The 22,655-nt window shown below is 37.1% G+C and overlaps 1 protein-coding gene and 1 long non-coding RNA gene across 4 annotated transcripts in view; one reads left to right on the forward strand and one right to left on the reverse strand.

The window, feature by feature from the left end:
• HELQ (helicase, POLQ like) overlaps window positions 1–22,655 on the reverse strand; it is a 34,508-nt gene that overhangs the window by 11,402 nt on the left and 451 nt on the right. The window contains exons 2-14 of one of the 3 annotated variants that reach the window (XM_045536690.1): window positions 21,012–21,726; window positions 16,792–16,970; window positions 16,012–16,212; window positions 15,498–15,570; window positions 14,138–14,235; window positions 12,895–12,993; window positions 11,670–11,815; window positions 9,833–10,072; window positions 6,585–6,726; window positions 6,122–6,226; window positions 2,680–2,902; window positions 1,226–1,383; window positions 185–283 (exon numbers count right to left, since the gene is read on the reverse strand). In XM_045536690.1, the coding sequence (XP_045392646.1) occupies window positions 185–283; window positions 1,226–1,383; window positions 2,680–2,902; window positions 6,122–6,226; window positions 6,585–6,726; window positions 9,833–10,072; window positions 11,670–11,815; window positions 12,895–12,993; window positions 14,138–14,235; window positions 15,498–15,570; window positions 16,012–16,212; window positions 16,792–16,970; window positions 21,012–21,726 (2,478 nt within the window). Of the gene's footprint in view, window positions 1–184; window positions 284–1,225; window positions 1,384–2,679; window positions 2,903–6,121; window positions 6,227–6,584; window positions 6,727–9,832; window positions 10,073–11,669; window positions 11,816–12,894; window positions 12,994–14,124; window positions 14,236–15,497; window positions 15,571–16,011; window positions 16,213–16,791; window positions 16,971–20,149; window positions 20,165–21,011; window positions 21,727–22,655 lie in introns of those variants that run through there. The other 2 variants (XM_045536692.1, XM_045536691.1) reach the window with 2 other exon arrangements.
• On the forward strand, window positions 4,968–20,535 carry LOC123627243. Its single transcript, XR_006731212.1, has 3 exons — window positions 4,968–5,694; window positions 16,131–16,252; window positions 19,885–20,535. It is a non-coding gene; the product is annotated as an uncharacterized LOC123627243 (long non-coding RNA).

Genomic DNA, 22,655 nt, shown 5'->3' on the forward strand with positions numbered 1-22,655 from the left:
TATTGTTTAAAAAAATTCATACACTTCTGGCGTTCAGGTATGTTTTAAATAGCAAAATGAGAATTACATTAATTTAAAGGAACAATATGAAACAAAAAGATCAAATCAATAAAGGAGATGATATAATGGTATTAATTTTTTTTAATAAACTTAGTTCATGATTTAGGAAGAAAACAGATGGTACCTTCTTGATGGCTTGACCTGATGCCTTCTTCCCAATGAAGCTTTCAGAGACTCCAAGGAGACCAGCTACATTTTGTTCTGCTGGGCTGAGTTGGCTAAACTACACAGAAAAGGCATAAATACATGGAAATATCAAACTTTTAAAAATCTGTCATTTGAACCAAATCTGGTATTTCTTTTGGTATCACATTTTCATGATTTTAAAAGATATGAAAGAACAACATACAGTTATTTACAAATATTGCAAGTTTTAAAAACATAGTTAGAATATAATATACTTTAGTAGAATTACTTCAAGGCACGGCCACAAGTACTGGTCTCCATGACTACTCGATTATGTTTAATACGGCGATTGCCGAGGGCAGGGAGAGGAGAGAAGGGTTTTGAAAGTAACTACATTATATGGCACCACTTGAAACAACTTATAGCAGTGATTTAAAAATACGACTTTAAAAAGGAAGCTAATTTCCTGTGATTAAAAGCTATATACTATTTCTGCTTAATATGTGTTCATATAGCCAGCCTGTTTACAGTAAAACCATAATAGACTGTATGCTACCAGTTGGGTTGGTAGTAAGTAGGGCAATTTTTACCTTGGTAATGGTTATACAATAACTGTTCCTTTTCAAGTATTAACATTACGGGGTTTGGTGTATTATCATGCTTGACTCTAATAAACCTTTCACATAGTTAAACTCTCGATCATCAGAGACGGCTTTTACCGTTTTCTTTGCATTCTGGGCATTACAAAATGCAGTGATCACCAAGTCATAACAGTAGCTGCCTTTGGGGAAACGGGGCCGGGGGTAATCCTTTTTTCTTTTTTGCACCTTTATTTTTTCGATAATGAAAATGTTTATACTTAACACAAAGTACTTAAGCAAACCAAAATGGTGTTGCTATATTACTATTGTTAAAAACTGAAAGATAAGACTCAATTAAAAATATATTTGATTGGAGGAAAAAAAATGAATAATCACTTGACAAAGATCATATCATTAATAAACGAAGTATCCTAAATTGAAAAATCTTCTATTCTCACCTGCCAGAAGTATATCATCCAATTAGGTTCACACTGAGAAACCAGATCATAGGGGGTTGTTAGGTAGATTAGATGAAAAAGGCTCTCAAGCACAAGTCCTTCGAGACCTTTCTTTAAGTCTCTGTAGAGAATGTTACAATAAGCTAAATCTATAGTTCCTAAAAGAAAGATATGAATATTTCAACTTTCAAAATTACCAGAGGGGGAAAGAGGTGATTTTAAATAGTTTTGTTTAGAAATTACCTAAATACAGCAAAAAGTCTTCAAAATCTCTTACTACGTAACTATTTTGAATGTCATTTTGATAGTATCCATTAATATTTAATAAGTACATACCTTCAGTCCCAACTATTCTATTTTTGGGAATCTAACTCAGAGAAACTTTCCATATGTACCCCAAAATACATACATACAGATGTCCATGCAGTCTTGTTTATAATTGAGAAAAATCAGAAACAATGTAAATGTCCATCAATAGGGGAATGGTTAAATAAATAATGGTACAACCATACTGACTACAGTATTAAAAGAAAAATGAGATACATTTAAAGGGACTGATTTGTTAAGATGTTCATGATATTTTATAAATGAGAAAAGCAAGTTGCAAAACAAAATTTACACCATGATTTCATAAAAAAAAAAAAAAACATGTGGCTGGGCGTGGTGGCTCACGCCTGTAATCCTAGCACTCTGGGAGGCCGGGGCAGGAGGATCAATCAAGGTCAGCAGTTCAAGACCAGCCTCAGCAAGAGCAAGACACCATCTCTACTAAAAATAGAAATTATCTGGACAACTAAAAATATATATAGAAAAAATTAGCCGGGCATGGTGGCGCATGCCCGTAGTCCCAGCTGCTCGGGAGGCTGAGGCAGGAGGATTGCTTGAGCCCAGGAGTTTGAGGTTGCAGTGAGCTAGGATGAAGCCACGGCACTCCAGCCTGGGCAACAGAGTGAGACTTTGTCTCAAAAAAAAAAAACAAAAACCTACATACATATGCATATATATGTATATATACACATACATATAGTATTACGGGGAAAAAACCAAGTTCAAGAGCAATATATAAATGATTATTTGTTTAAAAACAAAAACTTCAAGCTGTATATATGCATGTATTATGCATTGACATGAAATATACAAAAGAGTCTGGAAAGAGAGACACCAAAGTGTTATTTATTCTTGGAAGGATATTAAAATTTGCATGGCTGCTGCAGGAGAAGAGTGTGAAGGACTGATGCTCATCTTTTCCTCTATACACCTCTGCAGTATTTTAATTACATAAAATTCAAAGCATTTTCAACTTGCAAAAGTTGAAGTAGTTTATCAGCTCATAAAATAAGATTAATGTTATTAATATAAAATTACAAATCCAGTTTAAAGAAAGAATAATTTAATTTCTATTTTTTCCCAATGTATTTTCTCCGATTAATAATGAGATGTAGGCAAACTCTTACCCTTAAAAGACGCTCGTCCCAACTTTGTGATATGAAAATTACATTGGACCTCTTCTTCAGACTTAGAAACAGTGTCTTTTTGTAGGAGTCCTTTATCTGTCAGGTAGCTAAGTGATTCAACAGTTATTTCCCAGAGACTTTTGTCTTTCAATAAAATCTTTTGCTGAACACCGAAAAACGTACCATTCATAAATTGATAGATGTCACGGAGACTTGTTGCGATCTGAAACAATTCAGGACACTATTGGAGACTATTCTGAATTCAAGGCATCACTCTGAATGCACAGTAGCCAAGATGAGGACTCGTTTCCATACCTCAAAGCTGTTTCAATGGAGAATTAGTACAAAATCGACACCGCTGCATACATTTTATAACAGCAATTTAAAATTAACAAGAAAACATTTAAGGGAGAAGATAGTTATTGTATTCATGCTTTTTACGAAAACACGTACATATTTTTCATTCAAAAACTCCTTTGAATAATTTCTCATAATATCTCCAAAGCTGTGCTCTGTTTATTCCCCAAGCAATTTTCACTAATTTCCACTCAGCCTCCATCAGGCATCTGCTCTTCACCCCTTTCTACCCGCCTGTGAAAGCACCTTTTAGCTCTAAAAATCGCATTTAAAAAAAACATGGAAAACACTAAAACAGGATCAGGCTACGGTCTGCCTGAAATATTACTAAAAATAAACTATTTCTACCTCTTTTCGTCTCTCTCCTTCCCATCTGTTTCTTGTTCTCTCACTGCCTTTTCCTCTCCCCCATTCACTAATTTTTTTTCTTTTTTTATTTATTTTAGTTGTTTGGCTAATTTCTTTCTATTTTTAGTAGAGAGGGGGTCTCGCTCTTGCTCAGGCTGGTCTCAAACTCCTGAGCTCAAGCAATCCTCCCGCCTCGGCCTCCCAGAGTGCTAGGATTACAGGCGTGAGCCACCATGCCCAGCCCCCGCTATTCACTATTTACAACTTAGAGTAACAGTTGTAAGTAGCACTTACCCCTCACTCGGTGTTCCGATGCAGAGTGGGCTCTGAATTAGAACAATCTTTCATTAACCAATTTCAATGAAATCAGCATGTTATACTAAAATATAGTCAATCGATAAGTATATTTCTCACTCTTACAATTCTGATGCTACTTCAACTGGAAATTTTAAGTATGTATTTCATAAAACTAATATAAGGGGTAAAAAATATTATGGGACATAGACATTTTCTATTGCATCTCCCTCCTTTTAATAAAAAAATCATTCTTAATCTAGTATTCAATTAAGCTAAAGTTACACTTTTAAGATGTCCAAGAACTGATACTCAGTTTGCAGATTATCAATGTACTTCATTTTTATATTGTTTCTTACCTAACTGATTATAGTTAACACGGGGGGGGGGCCACGTGGGAGGGGGAACCTTCACCTACCTGTTCCCTCTACCTACCATTATGTCATCCTCTACCCCTTCTTGGAAAACTTTTTGACAGCGATTTCAGCCCACGGGGCCAGCCTCGGCCTCTGGCCTCCACAGCGTCTCAAAGCTGGATTCTCCGTGCTGCCCTGCCCTGCAAATTCACCCACGCCCAACTCCAGAGTCAGTCTCACTGATGCAAGTATTTACAAAGTGCCAACCACATGCCCAGCACTGGGCGCAGCACCGGGATTTAGTGATCAATGAAAATAAACATGGACCTTGCTTCCACAGACTCTGGTGGGTAAGTCCCTCGTCAAATAGCTGCACTAACGAGAATGCAATTACACACTGACAGGTGCTGTGAGGGGAAGGATGAGGTTGTATAAAACATGAGACAAGACACGCGCTGGACTCAGAGGCACAGGGGAGGCTCCCTGAGCAAGCGGTGCTTAAGCTGAACCTGAAGGTTGAGTGAGAGCTGAAGAGACAAGGAGAGGGGTAAGAGTGAACCTGAACGTGGGAGGGAAGATGGGCACGTCCTGGGCATGTTTGAGAAGTGAAACAGAAAGCCGCAGGTCTCGAGTGCGGAGTGAGAAGGCTGGTGGAAGAGGAGGCTGAAGAGACAGGCAGGGGACACAGCTACCCCAGCAGAACAGGGCAAGGAATCGGGGCTTCATCCCAAAAGCAACGGGAAACCGCTAACAAGGTTTAAGAGGAAGGAGGTGGCATTCGGATTTACATCTTGAGAAGATGAGTCCATGTGAGGAATTCTTTGGAGGGGCTGTGGGGAGGTGGGGCAGGGTGGCTCTGAGGAGACCACTGCAGGGACCCAGGCAAGAGACGGCAGCGGTGCGGACCAGAGAGTGCAAGTGCGGATGCACGGCCAAAAGCAAACCACCTAACCTGTGTGCTGCCCTTTGTCTCCGACTGTTTATTTGCAAAATGGGAATTACATTACTTATTCAAATGTATGCAAAGATCAGAGATAAAACAATGGAAAGTGTCTAGCAGGGTGTCCGAAACATGGCTGTGATGAACGACAATTGGAGGCTCCCTGAATCCTACGGCCTAACAACTGTCATGTTCCCTTAATTCCTGCAGTTCCCTGCTCTCCCATCAAAGCACGGATCTCAGTGTCTCCAGGGTTGCTCACTCCGCCCTCCTGCCCTCTGCCCTCTGCCCTCACAGTACCCAGGTCACAGATCTTGCCCTTCTTCCCTCTCAACTCTACCCCACCTGTTAGTTCCAGAGGACTTGACTTTTGCTTCAATTCCAACCCTAAAGATTTCCCTGGCTATTGACCCTGTCTAGAATTCCAGCCCCCTACCCCCAGGTGGAGGAGGATCCCTGGCCTGCCCTCCTCAGGACCGGACCCAGCAGCCTGAGTTCTGCCTCCTATGGGCAGGCTTGGATGACAGCTGCCCGCCTGCTCAGCCCCTGAGCTCACTGATACTTGGACTTCCCGCTGCCCTACTCCAGCTGTTAGACCAGAATTCGAAGGAAGCTGTGGCGCAGTGGAGTGAAACTGTTCCGCGTGGCCAGGCCCACAAAACCACACCCCACGGCCCCACCATTCCATCTCCCTGTGACTCTGAGTGCTGCAGTCTCAAGGTAAGAGAGCATTTTCCTACTTCCCCCACCCGCCGACCTGCTAAAGGTAATATCGATCTCCCAAGTGTTGGTAAGATCTTCGAATGGTCACAGAATTGCAGGTGTGCCTCATTCCTAGTAAGGGCAGAGGCGCCGGATTATTCCACACCAGGACCCACGGCTTTACAGTTCCCCGTATCCACCATAACATCCACGGTCTTGTACTTGTGAGAGAGGCTGGTTATAATCTGATTTTTCACATTTCTTCTAACTCAAAGGATTAAAACTAGACATATAAATCTAGACTCAGATTTGTCATGTCATAGACTGTTCTTTTCCATATCAGATTAGAAGTTAACGTTTTTTTAACCACTTTACAGTTCGTATAACTCTTTAACATCTATTATCTCAGGTAACAGTAATAAGATTGAAATATCTTAAGAAATACCTTCAAGCCAATCAAAGAGAGAAACAAAGTGTGGATTCCCTTGGTGAATTCCTGAACAAGATGGCTATAACAGTTTTCCAGTGGTCCGGTTATTAACTCCAACACCTGTAAAGGTTAAAGCAATATTATGCTTTGTGTTATTAAAAATAAATGGTGTTCCATATAAAGATTTTACACTTTACACAGATCTTACAGAGCTAGGAGGAGATAGAAAAAAATAAGGAAAAAAATAAGTATTTAATATTTGTCCTCATAAAAATGGAAGAAAGATAAATAAGGAAAATACTTTTTCATTGTCTGAAATATAAAAATTTTCAAACTACTCTTTCTAGTCCTTAATCATATAGGAGAGGAAGCATCATATAAAGCAAAACTAATAATTAACTTTAAAAAGATGCTCTCATAAAAGGGCTAAAGACCCAGAAAAGGAAGAGAAACAGCAGCCAACCAGACTGAGCATTACCTGCTGCTTGTCTTTCTCTTGCAATATTAGGATACTTTCCCCGACAGTATCTATTCCAGCACGGCCAGCTCTGCCAATCATCTGCTTGTATCGATTCCTCTTTAAAAATTCCTTAGCAACATAGGGAGCTCGTAAAATAACTCTAAGGAATTGATAACATTAATTAAAAGTGACATTCCATCTACAGCAAATAGCACCTATTTTTAAAACTCTTAATTTCTATGTGATACTAAGTTTCATGACATATTAACTCAAAATAATAGGTAACTATTATTTACCAAGAATATATGATATCTTAGGTTCCTTATGTATATTATCTGTAATTCTTACAAAACTCTTAGTAATAATATCCTTTTTAATTTTATTTCATTTTAATTTTTTTTTTTTTTACAAAGGAGCTAAATGAAACTCAGTTAAGTGGCTTACCCTAAACTACAAAATCAGTAATTGCAGGAATAATCATATGAACTCAAGTCTGCCTAGCGACAAGGCCTATGATCAATCTATAGCAGTATTCTCCGAAGTTTTTTGGTTTTATACTCTATAAATAAAAAATCTGACTATGTGTCACCAACATAGGCATATTTATGAATTTATATCATTTTGAGCTATATGAAATTGCAGACCTACAAAATGGCAATTTCAATCATGTTCATGTATATCGAAGTCTGCAGTTGGCTTTCCTGTCCAAAGGTGAGACAAAATCTATGTCACTTACCTATGCAAATCAACCTACTGCTTTATTTATAATTCTCAACGGGCAGCCAAGGTTACCAAATACTTGAAGAAAACTAACGATACAAAAGAAAAACAAGATTGTATAGAATAAATGACCTTTTTATAAAAACCAGATAATGCAGGGTACAGAAGAGAACTTTTAAAAATACTAATTAGTATCTACAGAAAATTCCAGAGGGTATTATTCTCACAATATGAAAGTAGACTGTTACAAAGGAAGAATAACAAAAGAGAGTTCTTTGAAATAAAAAAAAATTAAAAATTCATCAAAAAATTCAATTGAAGAACTGAAGAATAAAGTAAAAATAGTTAGTGGGTACAGTTAAAAACTGATTTTTATATGGACAGTAAAGTTGAAGAAATCACATAAAGTAGATTGAAAAATATGTAAGAAAAGAAATACGAAAGCTCAGTCTAAGTGGCCTCAACCCTGTTTAACTGAAGTTACAAAAGCTGAGAACAGAGATAATGGGAGGAAAGAAGTAACAGAAAAAAATTACTTAAAGAAGAAAAAAGGCATAAAAGCTTAGATTAAAAGCATCCACCCAAGTGCTAAGCCCTGTGAGTGAAGAGTTAGGATTGTAGAATCAGACTTCCTTGGGTTCAAACCTGGGCTTTACTACTCATTTGTTGGGTAAGTTATTAAACTGTTCAGTGCCTCAGTTTTCCCTTGTATAAAAATTTAAGTAATAAAATATGACTATTTCACAAGGCTGTTAGGATCTAGTAAGTCAATGCATGTAAAGGTATTCTTACATGAGGGGGAGGGGAATGCAATAACTACATTTATTATTACACACCATGATGAAATTTTAAGGTTAAAGAGAAAAGTCTAAAAGCTTCTGGAGAGCAAAAAACAGAAAATCTGTGCAAAAACAAAAATAAGCAACACTGGCTTCTAGAAGACATGGAAAAATATTTATAATATTTCCCCAAAGGAAAAAAATTAAACTTTGAATTCTTTTCCCAGTGAAGAGTTAAAATGTGAGGCCAAAATATAGACAACTTCATCTGTGCAAAGACTCAACTTTTCTTTTTTTTTTTTTTTTTTTTGAGACAAGGTCTCACTCTGTTGCCCAGGCTAGAGTGCAGTGGAGTCATCATAGCTCACAGCAACCTCAAACTCTTGGGCTTAAGTAATCCTCCTGCCTCCGCCTCTCAAGTAGCTGGGACTATAGGCATGCACCACCATACCCAGCTAGTTTTTCTATTTTTGGTAGAAATAGGGTCTCGCTCTTGCTCAGGCTGGTGGTCTTGAACTCCTGAGCTCAAGTGATCCTCTTGCCTTGGCTTCCCAGAGTGCTAGGATTACAGGTGTGAGCCTGACTTTGTTTTTAACTAAATAAGCAGTACAGCTCCAGCCACGGCATTCATACCTGGTCATATTTAATGACCTAATACTAAGGAAATGCTAAGATTCTTGTTATATTCAGGGGAGGATAGTTATTAATTCTAAACTGATTAAAAATGTTTGATTACAACTGTTACAATTTTAAGAGTAACCACTGGAATAATAGAAATAGTATATAAAACTTCCATTTTTTTCCAGTTGTGTGAAAAATGGAAAAGTTAATCAGTGACAGAGGTTGAAAATAAAAGAACAGAAAAAGGTATGTGCTTGGCAAGAAGATGAATCCTGGTATTCAAAGCAAAATCATTAAATGAGAAAAACAAGGACCTACTATATTGATAAAAGGTTTAATTCAGCAATAAGATATTTGAAGTAAACTTTTGTATACCCAAATAGTCTTGAAATATAAAAAGCAAAAACTTCTATTATAGAAATGCAAGGAGAAACCAACAACTACATAATTAAAGTGAGAGACTAATACACTTCTCTGAAATTGACAGAACAAAGAATCAAAAATAGTAAGAAAATAGAGGAGTTGATAACACAATTGACAACTGTGAACTCAAAGAGATGGAAAGAACTGCATATACAACAGAAGATACAAACATCTTTCAACACGGAAAATTTACAAAAATCGATCATTTATTAGAAGAATACCCCATAGTCACAAATGATGAAGAGCCGAAATCAACTATCCAGTCCCACAGCTTTGGTAGTAATCAAAAGGTATATCAAGGACCTGCTCTAAGAAATGATATGAGATGCAAATGGCTTTCTGGATCAGTTTTCCAAGGTTTCAAAGAAATTCCTATGTTAACTAAATTCTTTCAGATCATAAAGAAGGTGAGAAGCTTGCCAACTGTTTCTACCCAACCAGAACAATAAACCTTAACATCAAAACCAGATAGGAAGAACATAAAAGGAAGGAACTCTAATACTAGGAAATCTACTGTTATTTTTCATTCACTATTTCATTATAATATTTAATATTCATTAAAATATTAAAGGAAATAAACCAAACAATTAACTCAGCAGATGCTGAAAGAACGTTTGATACATTGTCAGCCACTACCGAGAAGGAGGTAAACACCACAACGGCTCCTTGCAAGCTAGGAATGGAACCCAGTTCCAGCCCTGCTGGCGGTTACTTCTCTCTCACCTGCGAGCGGGTAGGTTGACCCCTGCTGCTAGGGTGGACGTGCAGGTGAAAAGGCAGAGGATGCCCGTGGAGTAGGCCTCCTCCAAGAGCTTCCTTTCATCACTTGTTAAACCACTATGGTGATAAGCGACTCCAAACGGGATAGTGTGTCTTAAAACAGGACACAGATTGCCACTGCTCATATTCTTCAAGTCCTTAAGCACCTCATGTTTTTCTTTCTCCCTGTGTTTCAGATATTCCCTAGGAGAAAGATCTGTTAGAAATACGAACCCTTGATCTCACAGTGACAAAATGCCTATCATTTTCATTTTAGTAGATGTTATGTAAACATTTTTTTAAAAAACGTACTACTTTTATTGATATAAGTACTTAAAATGTTCTTAGAATTTTGATTCTGACTTCATTAACTATTAGGCAATCTCAATCTTTTTGTAGATCACAGAACCTTGTGAAAATCTGATTACAGCTAAGGAAAAATACAACTGTTCACACAAACAAAACACTTTACATACAATTTCAGAGGGTTCACGGATTTCCTGAAGTTCATTCCTGTACTTCTACGAATCCATGGATACCAGGTTTAGACCCTTGCTCTAGATGTTATGATGGTTTTTTTCTCTACAACACATATGTTTATTGAGATGGTTTGTTTCATTTTAAGGCATACATTTTCTTCTCCGAAGATGGAAAAATATATATTATTAAATCATACTTACTACGTGGTATACACTGTCTATACTCCAGCACTTTAGAAACCTCCATAATATCCTACAATGTCTCCATCACTTACCCAGTGATGGAGATGCTGGCTAAGTGTCTTATTACCTTAAATTATTCTAAGAAAATGGGTGATTTACTGAGAATACTTTTTTCAATGGTAATTTAATTTCCTTAGGTTTTTATAATAAAAATCATCATTGTGAAGGCCAACTATCAGTTCCCAAAATAAGCAACTCCTTGATCTCATTCCAAACATTTGCATCTTTGTGCTATTCAATAAATTTAATTCTATCTTAGACCAATCCATGACAGTAGGATTAGGAAGCGAGGGGGAGTATGACTAGATTATAATCCAGGTGAATAGCCTATGAACAGCGATTTAGCACTAGCGAAAGAGCCCAAAAGAATTCCGAAAAAGTGATAAAACTACACATGGGACAATAGGGGCACAAAAAAACTAAACTATAGTATTTAAAGTCACGTCACACTTTCACTTATGGGTATGACAAAGCTGATGTTAAAATATCATAGAACTACAAACCAATATACTGCTTCATTACTTAGGAAATCAAATTCAAATGTCCACATGACTTAAGCGTGACGTTTACTAAGAAAACAGAAGCAACGGTATTAACTTAATAGATGGTAAAGCTGAAGGGACCCTTCGTCCCCACAGTGATTAGTCTTAGTCTTTTGACCGGGTAAGCCAGCAGTTCTTGACCTTGGCTGTGTGTTGGGCTTGCCCCGGGGAGCTTTACAAAATGACGCGTGGGTGCTACTCCCACAGATTCTGAATTCTCTAGGCTATATAGCCTGAGCACTGGGATTTTTAAAAGCCTCCGAGATGACTCACTCTGCAGCCAAGGTTTTGAATCACTCATCTAAGCCGTTATGTTGGTCAGCATTCTCTTAAATGTAACCTTAGAATTTTTCTCTGGCTACTTCTTCTGTAAATTTCACAGTTAAATTTTCTTTCTCCAAGGTCAAGGCCTTTAGAACCTAATATAACCACCTAATATAATGTTCTGTGGGAAGCAGTGTTTCTTCAATAAATATAATGCACAATCTGTAATTCCTAATAAAAATAAAACAGAATATTTCTCAAAGATTAACCTACTTGCTTAAAAATCTGCATATCATTTCTGCTACATTTTCACAGTTCTTCTTAGTGGGACAAAAAACTAAGCAGGAATACTTGGGAATAACTTCTGTCACCAATGCTACCAAGTGATCAGGATCCATCTTTTTTAGGGTATCAGAATACTGCAAACAACAAGATGTAGGAACAAAGTGGTTAGTAACCACGAAACTCTGCCGATATTTTACCAGTGTGACTTAACAGGTAGCCATCCATAACTGCGAACTTCTCATTTAATAACAGAAAGATGAAATCTATATTAAATATCAAAATGTTAAATCCTACTTTTTTCTTAGGTTATTAGGGTTTTATTAGGTAGATTTAGTTTTAAAAACCAGAATTAACTAAAGAAAATTAAAGAAGTGAAAATAGTTAATATTATTAATAACCCCACTACACGCCCATCTCACCAAAGCAAAACAAAAAAGTCCACAGAAAGAAATACAGATTGATCCTAATATTTGTTGAATGACTGCATGAATAAGATATAACTTTTGCTAAATTATGACAATTTTTGCAATGTTAAGCAGGCACAAGGAGCTCAAAGAACATGAAGAAAATATCTAAAGTTAATCTCAGTTCCTTTGACTTTACCAAAACCTAATTAAAATATAGATTTAGAGTAACACACCTTCATAGAATTCTATAACTGCTGTAAAAATCCCTTTCTCTCCTTTTAAATATCTTTCATATAGTCATAAAATATTAATATTAGTATAGTGTACATTAATATTATTATACACCAACATCTGAACTACTTGGTCAACAAATTATTCTTTCATTGTTGTTGTGGAGTGAATAAACATTTACAGGAGAGATTTCCAAGTTTTCTTGGTTTATAGAGCCACAGTGCCAAAAGAAATACCTAACAGTTTTGTTAATTAATTAGTTAGGTCCAAACAACTCAAGATTGGCCCTCTTCTGTTCCAGACTGACTTTACATGTTATTTGCTTACAGCAACTCCAAAAACCCCATTTCACAAAGATATGATGTCCTAGAAAGGAATGTACTGTGCTCTAACGTTGCAATTGGAAACTAGCTATTTTGAACCAATGGTCTGTATGGTGTCCAACAGATGTCAAACATCAGCTGTTTCTCTCAGAAATTGAAACTATCCCGTGGCACCTACTGGAAACTTCTGTGGTGCCCAGGACACCTGGGCACAAAGTCTGGGAACCTGGGACTTAGGGTTATCAACCTTACCTTATAATTAAGGAGGCGTGAAAAAGTCATGCCATTCTCAGCTTTGCTGTCAACCTCATATATGGTATCATTTATTTTCAGATATTCTTTTAATTCAACCTTAAATGAAAAGGACGTTTGTAATTAATACCACATATGGCTTCCTCTTTGCAGACTTTTAAATTTTGTAAAATATGTTGTAAAAAAAGGATAGCTATACAAAGATTTTAGTTCTTCTAATATATGTGAAGCATGCTTCAACTTAAGAGTTCTTGCTTTACCATTTCTCTTTTTTGGTCTCTTTTTCCCTTTAAATCAGAACAGGGATTAATATCCTTAGAAGAAATACTTGTAAACTGAGTATCTGAAAGGAAACCAGACACTTTTGTATTTGTCACAAAAAGCATGAGTCATAGTGTTCACACTCTTTATCTTTTGTTAAAGTGTTGTCTTCTCAAGATCTAAAACTCTGTCTTACTAGTCATCTGTTTTAATTCTGACATCACCATATTATTTTTAATTTCAGTATTTGTAGACAGAAATAGTTTGTAAACACAGCTTACTGAGTTTTTAAAAGAACAGTATGTAATGTGACAATTAAGGTCACAAAATATCTCTTGAAAATTTTCATTTTAAGCGCAAATGCAAAAGCATCAAATTTCAAATTAAAATTTGGTGACTTTCAAAAATTATTTCCTGAAAACCTGTTCAGACACAGAACATGCACACCAGTACTGCAGACGGATAGTATATTATAAGCTTCCAAATAACTACAAATTACATTTGTTTACTTTCTTCAAGCATTCTGGGAATGCTGTTACAGAGGAGTTTAAGTCCAGGTGAAGTCTGAACTTGTTAAAAAGGTATTATAACTTCCCAAGCATAAGTATTTGAAAATTTTTTTAACTTTTAAAATAAAATTTTTAATGTGCCAATAACTCAAACCATGTCTCACTCAATTTGGGCCAAATGAAAAAATTTAGAGAATTAGAAGTGAAAAAAACAGAATGGGTCTGGAAAAACTCAGTTAATAAATGTTCACTGAGGGCCCACAGGCAGGCACTGTTCCCAGTGCTACTGACACTATACCTCAGTGACCCAAGCTGAAATCCCTGACCTATATGCAAACTTTGTGCATACAGCCATGGCGAGTAAAATTATGCCCCTTCACTACTCCATAGAATTTTTTATATGTTCCCTACTTTGGTTTCTCAGTAAGATGAATATAAAACAAATCAATACAGCGCAAACCTTAGGTACATACTGGTCTAAATTGACTGCTGTAATACTCTGCTTGAAGGAACTCTTGTAGGTCTTCAACATTGTTTAATGTTGCACTCATACCAATAATTTGGGTTGTTTCTAAGAAAGGAAGAAAAAAAAAAAACAAACCCCAAAGTATTAAGGAAAATGTGTTATTTAGTATATCATATTTTAGCAAGATTTTTGTGCTCTGCATTCTTCCTGAGTGATTTGGGAAAGGGGAGGTGGGAGAGATAGTTCTAAGTAAGAAAAATACAAATATATTACTGGAATATAAATTTGGCAGTCAACGAATGAAATTTTTCAGGCATTCTGAAAGTTACTACTTAGAAGCTTATGAAATTTCAAACAAATTTTCAGTGTATAAACTTGGCAAAAAGTAGGATATTTATTAAAACTTCCAAACAAAGATGAGTATAACATTATAGATAGTACGGCTATCTGTCTGGATCATCTTTACAAGCAGTTATGAGGTACATTCCACCGTGAGTCCCAAACTCTTGCTTCACGGAGTCCTTGAAGTCCTTTGAGGGCTCTTGCTGTCAGACTAACCTTTTTTTTTTTTTAAATAAAAGTGCAGTGAAACTCATGGAGCCGCATGAATTCCTGGGCAGTATAAAACGACTGCTTCCTATAGACTTAGCTATTAAATCAAAACCCAAAAAGGCTTCTTAGGATATGTTTCATCATTGCTGCTATCTTCTGTCCTGAAATGACCATTCGAGATCTTACCTAAAAGAGGAATGAGTGCTGTCCCTTCCCACTCCACAAGGGGAGGCTACGAAGCTGAAGAGGTGAGCGTGCGGCCAGATGAAGAAAGACCATGCTAGGCACTTAGGGATTTGTACAGAAAGCAAAGGGGAGCTACTAAAAGGTGGTAAATGGTAAAATAAACTCATTGGATTTCCACTTGGGAAAGATCATCCTACTGGCAGGAGAGAAGATGGATCTGGTGGACGAAAGGCAGCGATCAAGACCAAAGAGAGACAGAAGAGCTTGGTGACATCTGTGGCAATCCACCTTAAGACAGGAAGAGGTACTGAACTGAAGATTTAGAAGCAAAGAGGGACAGGAATAAATATCTTTATGAGGGAAACCAGATTGGATTTGGTTGCTGATAAAATGTGTGAGAGTAAAGATTGTAAGATTCTGGCTTGGCTGGCTGGCTGGCAGGACTTCCTCAAATACGAATGTCCCTTATCTTCATAATCCTACTCATTAGGAATTTTAAAACTAAGGCAAAAAGCCTAACTATTTTGCTTTATGTTACACCATGTAGCAAGTGATAGAATTAAGTCTTTTATAAGTCTCTTGATTATAAATCAATTAGTGACATCTTCCAAAAAAAAAAAAATACTTACTGCTAGTGTAAAGGATTTTTGCTAGAGTCATTTCCAGTACCGCTCCACGGCTTCCTTCACCGATCATATGCAACTTTGAGATTAAAAAACAAGTAGAGAAGTAAATCTTCATCTAATGCCTATATAAAACAGGCATATATTTGTATAAAATGAATATTTAATCTTTGCTTTATAACTCTTAAATAGTCTAGCTATAACAACTTTAGTACATATATTGACACATTATTTATCTTATGTTTTGTTAATGAGTTTTGGGGCAATACACTGATAAATCCAGGATTCATAAGTCCCATTATAAAGTAGCATACCACACACATATTCACACTTCAGGAAACACTTGACACAAAAACATATTTAAAATTATCAAGTATGGAACATCTTCACCTGTACTGACTTTGTATTATAGTAAATTACTTATTCTTATAGAAGTGCCAAGCAGATCCATATCATAATCACAATAATAAATATGTTAGTATAATAAAAATGTTAATAAATTACAAAAGTACTAACTAACCTCATCGACAACAACCAGACCCAGACTGCTGATCCTCCCAGTTTCAATCAAGGAGTTCACCAAGCTGTGTCCTTTTTCAATAGTGGCAATATATAGTGATTTCTTTTCCCTTCTTTTAGTTGGAGGGAATCTTCCTTTGCTCCCGGCGTATTCTTCAACAAAGAAACCGAGTTCTATACCAAAACTTGACAAGCCTGAAATCTAGAGTATGAGTTGAAGTAAACAAAAACAAAAAACACAGGTAAATAAAAACTCTAATTATTAAGTGCTCACTGGGATTCATAAAACACCTAAAATAGTGTTTCATACCAATCAATGGGAACAAGGTCATAGATACATAGCTACATAGATACATAGCTAGGAAATGCCATAATATGTTGATCTTCGCAAAATAAATGCAACTTTTTAAATACATAACATGAAAGTAAATTTCAGTTGTCTCCTTTGATGTCAAAAAGCATCAGAATAACTCACTTATTTTTAAAAATAACTGGTTAACTTCTGCTTGAAAAAACAGGGTAAATATTAATAGAACATATAATAAAATGGAGTTTAATCCACCAGTTTAGGAAAAAATAAAACTTTCTACAACAGGTAATTAGCATGTGAAGAGATTTTAAGTACCCTAAACTGCCTTCATACAGCCTAAAAATATTAATTCTTCATCATTTAAGAGGCACTTCTTCTCAGCCAATAAAATGTTGTGACATTTATGCTAGTTTTTATATCTTAATGTCAAAACAATGTTAGCAAATAGCATTTGTTTAAAAAAACTCATACCTTTTCTTGGACAATTGCCACATACGGAAGGATCATTAAAACATCTTTCTGCCGACAAAGCAGCTCTTGCAGCATTATAATCTCGGCCACAAGGGTTTTCCCACCACTGGTTGGCAAGGAATATATTAAATTTTTTCTTTCTTGCACAGGATTCAATGTTAAACAAGTATGCTGCCATTCTGTGGAATGAAAACAAAAGGCGTTATTTTTTCCCTTCTATACTTCAAATCTCAAAAAAATTTTCTAAGAAAAAAATTCCTTCCTGTATGGCAATCTTCTCATAGGCTAAACATAGTTGTAATCAATGTTAAATGTCAAAAATTCCAAATGTGCTGTGAACACAGCAAGTTAGAGTCTCATTCAGACCCGGTCAGCGAGGCGGGCAACTTATCTACCTATTCATCAGCTGCAGACTTAGGTCCAAGTTCCCAGAGTAATCAATACAGGGCAGGCAGCAGCCTGGTCAACAATGAGCATCATCTGGGACATCAGAGGAGCAAAAGGACAGTACAAGGACCTGTGTGAATTCTACAGTTTTCCTCTTACGTTTTGCACGGAGATTATGTCAACTTCCCTTCCTTATCCACCCAAAAGCCATCCTAGAGAGAATTAGGGGAAGGAGAGACAAAAATCTATGAGGTTTTATACAAACCAATAAAAACTTCAACCAGCTCTTATGGGGACCTGAACTTTGAATGGCCTGAAAACTGTTTTCAACTGATAAGACTGTTTAAACCGGCCAGGATTATTAACTGGCACATCTAGGATTCCCATAATTTAGCAAAGTGGGATTCATGAAAACACACCAGATCCAAGACATGGTATGAAAACCAGTACTGACTACTCTGTAGGATACTTTCACCACGTAGATCAAGTCTTCAAAATGTGCATCAGTGTTTTATCACTAGAAAAACGGGCAAAATATAAGACATTTCACAGCAGGAAGAAATGCAAATGGCCAATAAATACATGAAAAGATGCTCAACTGTTCTCTACTGGGTTGGCAAAATAAATAAATAAAATAAAGACAAATAAGAACCAAATAACTACCCCAAAACAAAGCTCCCCACACATAAAATCCAGAGCTGCTGAGAATAAGGAGACACAGCCATTCTCATGGATAGCTTGTGAGAACATAAATTGCTACTATCTTTTTGGAAAGTAATCTAGCAGCATCAAAAATAAAACCTCACATTACCTTGGATCTGGCATTATCGCTTCTAGGACTCTACATCTATAGAAATAAAAGCTAGCCAGGCGAGGTGGCTCGCACCTGTAATCCCAGCACTTTGGGAGACTGAGGCGGGAGGATCACTTGAGGCCAGGAGTTCAAGATGAACTTGAGTAACATAGTGAGACCCCCTTCCCTACAAAAATTTTTTAAAAAATCAGCTGGCCATGGTGGTGAGCACTCGTATTCCCAGCTACTTGGGAGGCTGAGGCAGGAGGATCGCTTGAGCCTGGGAGTTTGAGGTTGCAGTGAGCTGTGATCACACCACTGCGCTTCAGTCTGAGCGACAGAGTGAGACCTTGTTCCAGGAAAAAAAAAAATACAAGCCAAAGCATATGCATATATAGAGTATGTGCAGGATGTTCATGACAGCATTGTTTGTAGATAACAAAGTGCTGTGGGGGTTGGGGGGAGGTAAAGGCTGAATGAATTACTGCACAATCAGACAATGCAATTCTTTACAGCTTGAAAATTGTGGGTAGATGGACTTATATGTATGTGTTCATAGTCACATAAAAAAAGCAGATCATAGATGTTTGTTGGATGGTATATACCCACTTATGTACAGATATTAGAAAATAACATATGCATAGAAAAGTTAAGCTTGACTATATCATGTTTAGAAAATTTTAAAAAAATGATTAACTAGATAGATATATTAAGAAGGCACTCAAAATAGTTATGTCTGAATGACAGAGTTACTTGTAACCTTAATGTGCTTTTTTGGTGATTGCCAAATATTTACAAGTGACTATATAGATGTTTTCTTTAAAAATATTTCAAAAATACTTAAATATTTAATACTTTAATTGTGAAAAAATCCTTCAGATTAGTATCACCCATGAGTTATGAAATTACAGATGTTCATATCAAAATACAACTTAACCATATCCATGTTTTATCCAATTCAGATTTTTTAAAGTATAAAAATATATATACTTAAGTATAAAATGACCAAAATAGGGCTGGGCATAGTGGCTCACACCTATAATCTTAGCACTCTCGGGAGGCTGAGGTGGGAGGATTGCTCGAGATCAGGAGTTCAAGACCAGCCTGTGCAAGAGCGAGACCCCATCTCTACCAAAAGAAAAAAAAAAAAAAGAAAAGAAAAAATTAGCCAGGTGTGGTGGCATGCACCTGGAGTCCCAGCTACTCAGGAAGCTGAGGCAGAAGAACTGCTGGAGTCCAGGAGTTTGAGGTTGCAGTGAGCTATGATGATGCTACTGCACTCTAGCCTGGGCAACAGAATGAGACTCTGTCTCAAAAAGAGAAAAAAAGTAAATAAAAACAAAAAATAAATAAAATGACCCAAATAGCTAATATTTAGGAATATCACTTATCTTCACACATTAAAAAAATAAATATTAACTTAGTTCTCAACACTTTAAGCAGATAAAACACATTAAGCATGTAATTCTATGATAAAAAAGGCAAAGATTAACAGGGTAAGGTTGAGGTTCTCTAGCTCAGTGGTTCACAAACTTCTGGGCCCATCAGAAGCCCCTGTGGGCTTGTTGAAACAGACTGCCGGGTCCCATCCCAAGAGTTCTGATGTGGTAAGTCTGGGGCTAGTCCTGATAATGTACATTTCTACAAATTTGTAAGTGATATTGATGCTGCAGTCCAGGAACCACATCTTGGGAACCACTGTTTTAGCTTACTAAAAAGTAGCACATATTTATGCTTTAGACTGGTCACGTTATTAAGCCAGTTTTGCAAGTAAAAAGAGATTATTTACTGAAGTTCTTACTTAGAAGCTAGAAGCTACCAATATAATTGACAGTCATTACCAACATCTAACTTGGCATGTTCCTTGATACAGATTCTAACTTGCAAAACAATTATCTTTTTTTTTTTTTTAGCAGATGAAGAACTAAGGCTCAGAGTGCTAAAGCTGTCTTTAAGTGACAGGGCCAGAATTCATAAGAAGGCTGATAACCCCCAGCAGTTGAGAACCTACCAGAATGTACCAGGCACAGTGCTGGTTACATAAGAAAAGCTGAGTTAGACAGAGGCCCGTTCTCAGGGTATTCATTCTGGCAAGAGATGAAGGTTAAACTAAGAACAAGGTGCTAGAAGAAAAGCAGAGGGAAGGAAGTGAACATCTACTTCAAGGGCAATACACACCGTAAGCTCTTAAACCATGAACTTCACTATTTAGAATTGAACTCTTGTAGAATCTTATATTAGACTTTGTTGCCTGTAATTCTACTTCTCCAATCTGATTGTCTTCTTCCTAAGACTCATGTTCACATACTGTTCATAAGACTCTAACAGGAGTTCCAGAAATACTTATGAAATAAGTTGATGGGCTGGTCTTCCAGTGTGGCAGCAAATGTCCCCTGTCTAAAATGACACATATTTGAAATACATACAAGGATCCAGGATTTAAAAAAAACAAAAACATTATAAAGTACATTATTTTTACTATTTCTTTGCGTGTAAATATTCACTGCAGCTGTCTTTAAAGATATTTAATCTTAACCAGTGGTTGTACTAATACTGACTTCTTTCATTCAAGACATCTGAATGTTCAAAGGAATTTCACTAAGTTTTGGCAGAGAAGAACCAGAGAAAAAAACAGGAGTGGTGTGTCAAGAGGTCAAGAAACAGGAGTTTAAAGAAGGGTTTGGTCAATGGCCTCAGGTAAGTTACTGTGAAGTCTGGTAAGGTAAGCATTTAAAAAAAGTGCCACTGGATTTAGACACCCTAGACATCACATCCCAAGCAAAAGCACAGAACACACAAGTAGAATGGACAGAGGAATTATTTGAGCTGAGGAAGAGAAAGGATAACTGGTTTGGTAAGTGTGACTGCAAAGGGAAGGAAAGAAGTTCAGTTGTGGCAGCACAGGAATGGAAGCATGAGAGACAACTGACACTCTGATTTATTTGCATAGATGAGAAATATGACCATGGAAGCATTTGCTTGTATTGATTCGCACTAATAATGATGGCAAATTTTTTTCATTCCAGCAAAAAAGCATTACCATATAATTTTTCAATTCCCTTGAATTGAAAATAAAGGTCTCTCACTTTGCTGGGTAATGAATAAAAAGGACCCAGGTCATGTGATGATGACTCAATTGTTTTCTTAGCAACATTAATTTCTTCAGATAGGAGGGTCTCTTTAAGATGTTTACTCCTAGAAAATACTGGTGTTTGGGCCTTGGCATTTCCAGTCATGGCACTTTTTAGATGATCCTTAATACTTTGTCTCCTATTCACATCCGAACTTGTTCTGACATTAGATAACAATTCATCATTTTGCTGGGGTTGTTCTATGAGATTATGGGGCAATTCCTCATTCATGGTCTTCTGGTAGGATGAATTCCGATCACTCTCTTTAGTAGACTGATCACCCAAATCATTTGAAGAGTTCTGCAAATTTTCAAAGTATAAAATCTGTGAAGAAGGTACATCATACAAAAGATCAGCTCCAGGTTCAATAGTGACATCTTCATCCCCACTCTGGTTCTTCGTGTGCTTATCAGTTTTTAAGTCAGTAAAGGTGCTTACAGGAGCAATGCTGAGTTTGTTTTGGACGTTTTCTGAACAAAGATCTGTACTGGCAATGTTTGTAGCATGTTTCTTATGTTCAGGAAGTTGCATATATTTTTCTTCCATATCGTCAACTGGAGCCAAAAAGGAGTTTTCAGTAAAGCTATCGTAGTCACCAAACATGTCTTCTTCACTGTCATTATGCTGGAAAGAAAACAAAAATACATATGGAAATTCTAGCTTAAGAGTAAAATCTCCAGCCTAGGATCACATAATGACATAGTCACAGGTGGTTCACAGACCTATGTGCAAATCACCTTATCAGATAGTATCATCACCAATTTACAGATGAAGAAATGGAGGCCCAGAAAGTTTAAGGGACTTACCTAAACATCACTTCTGGAGTGTTATAGTAATACTGGAATTCTAATTCTTAACCCTGTGCTAAATGCTTAAACGGTAGTAAGACTCGTAGACATTTATGGAGATGTCAGCTCACTAGAAGATTCTGTTAACTGCAATGCTCCCCATCCAGGTTCTACTCTAGTGACTGGCCTGTCACAAAATCACGGTTGTACCACACTCCAAGGAATCCCTGGGAATTTGGAATTGAGGCTGGGAGTCTGCACACCGAGTTGGGGTGGTCTACTACACAGAAGAGATGGGAACTAGCAATGCAGTGAAGTGATTAAGAACCCAGGATTTAGAGTCAGAACTGTAGTATCTCAGCTTCTCAGGGCCTGATTACTGCAGTAAAATCTCAATAATGTAACTGGTTTAATAAAGTCCCCAGCACATAATGGGTCTTCAATAAATAACAGACTTCATTAGTACGGTAGGAGCAGCAGTCATTTCGAAGTTTGTATTTGCATCTAGGTCATGCCACCTATTTGCTGCGTGTTTGACTTTCACGTCTGGGGTCCACGTTTCATATACGCAGAAAGGGGGATACCAGGGCAATAACTTCCTAAGTGCCGATTAGCACTAGTGACAAAGGGGAGGGAAGCCAGTGAAAGCCGCGCCGTAACCGGTCATTCGTCTGCACCCGGGAAGGAGACGAGTGGCTGCAGGTTCCCGTTCCAAGCCCTCCGGGCCTGGTCGCCCACCCTCTCTGGGTGCGCGTGGGCACCGGG

Source organism: Lemur catta, chromosome 24, assembly GCF_020740605.2.
Source record: "Lemur catta isolate mLemCat1 chromosome 24, mLemCat1.pri, whole genome shotgun sequence".
In the NCBI taxonomy this organism is placed as follows: Eukaryota; Metazoa; Chordata; class Mammalia; order Primates; family Lemuridae; genus Lemur; species Lemur catta.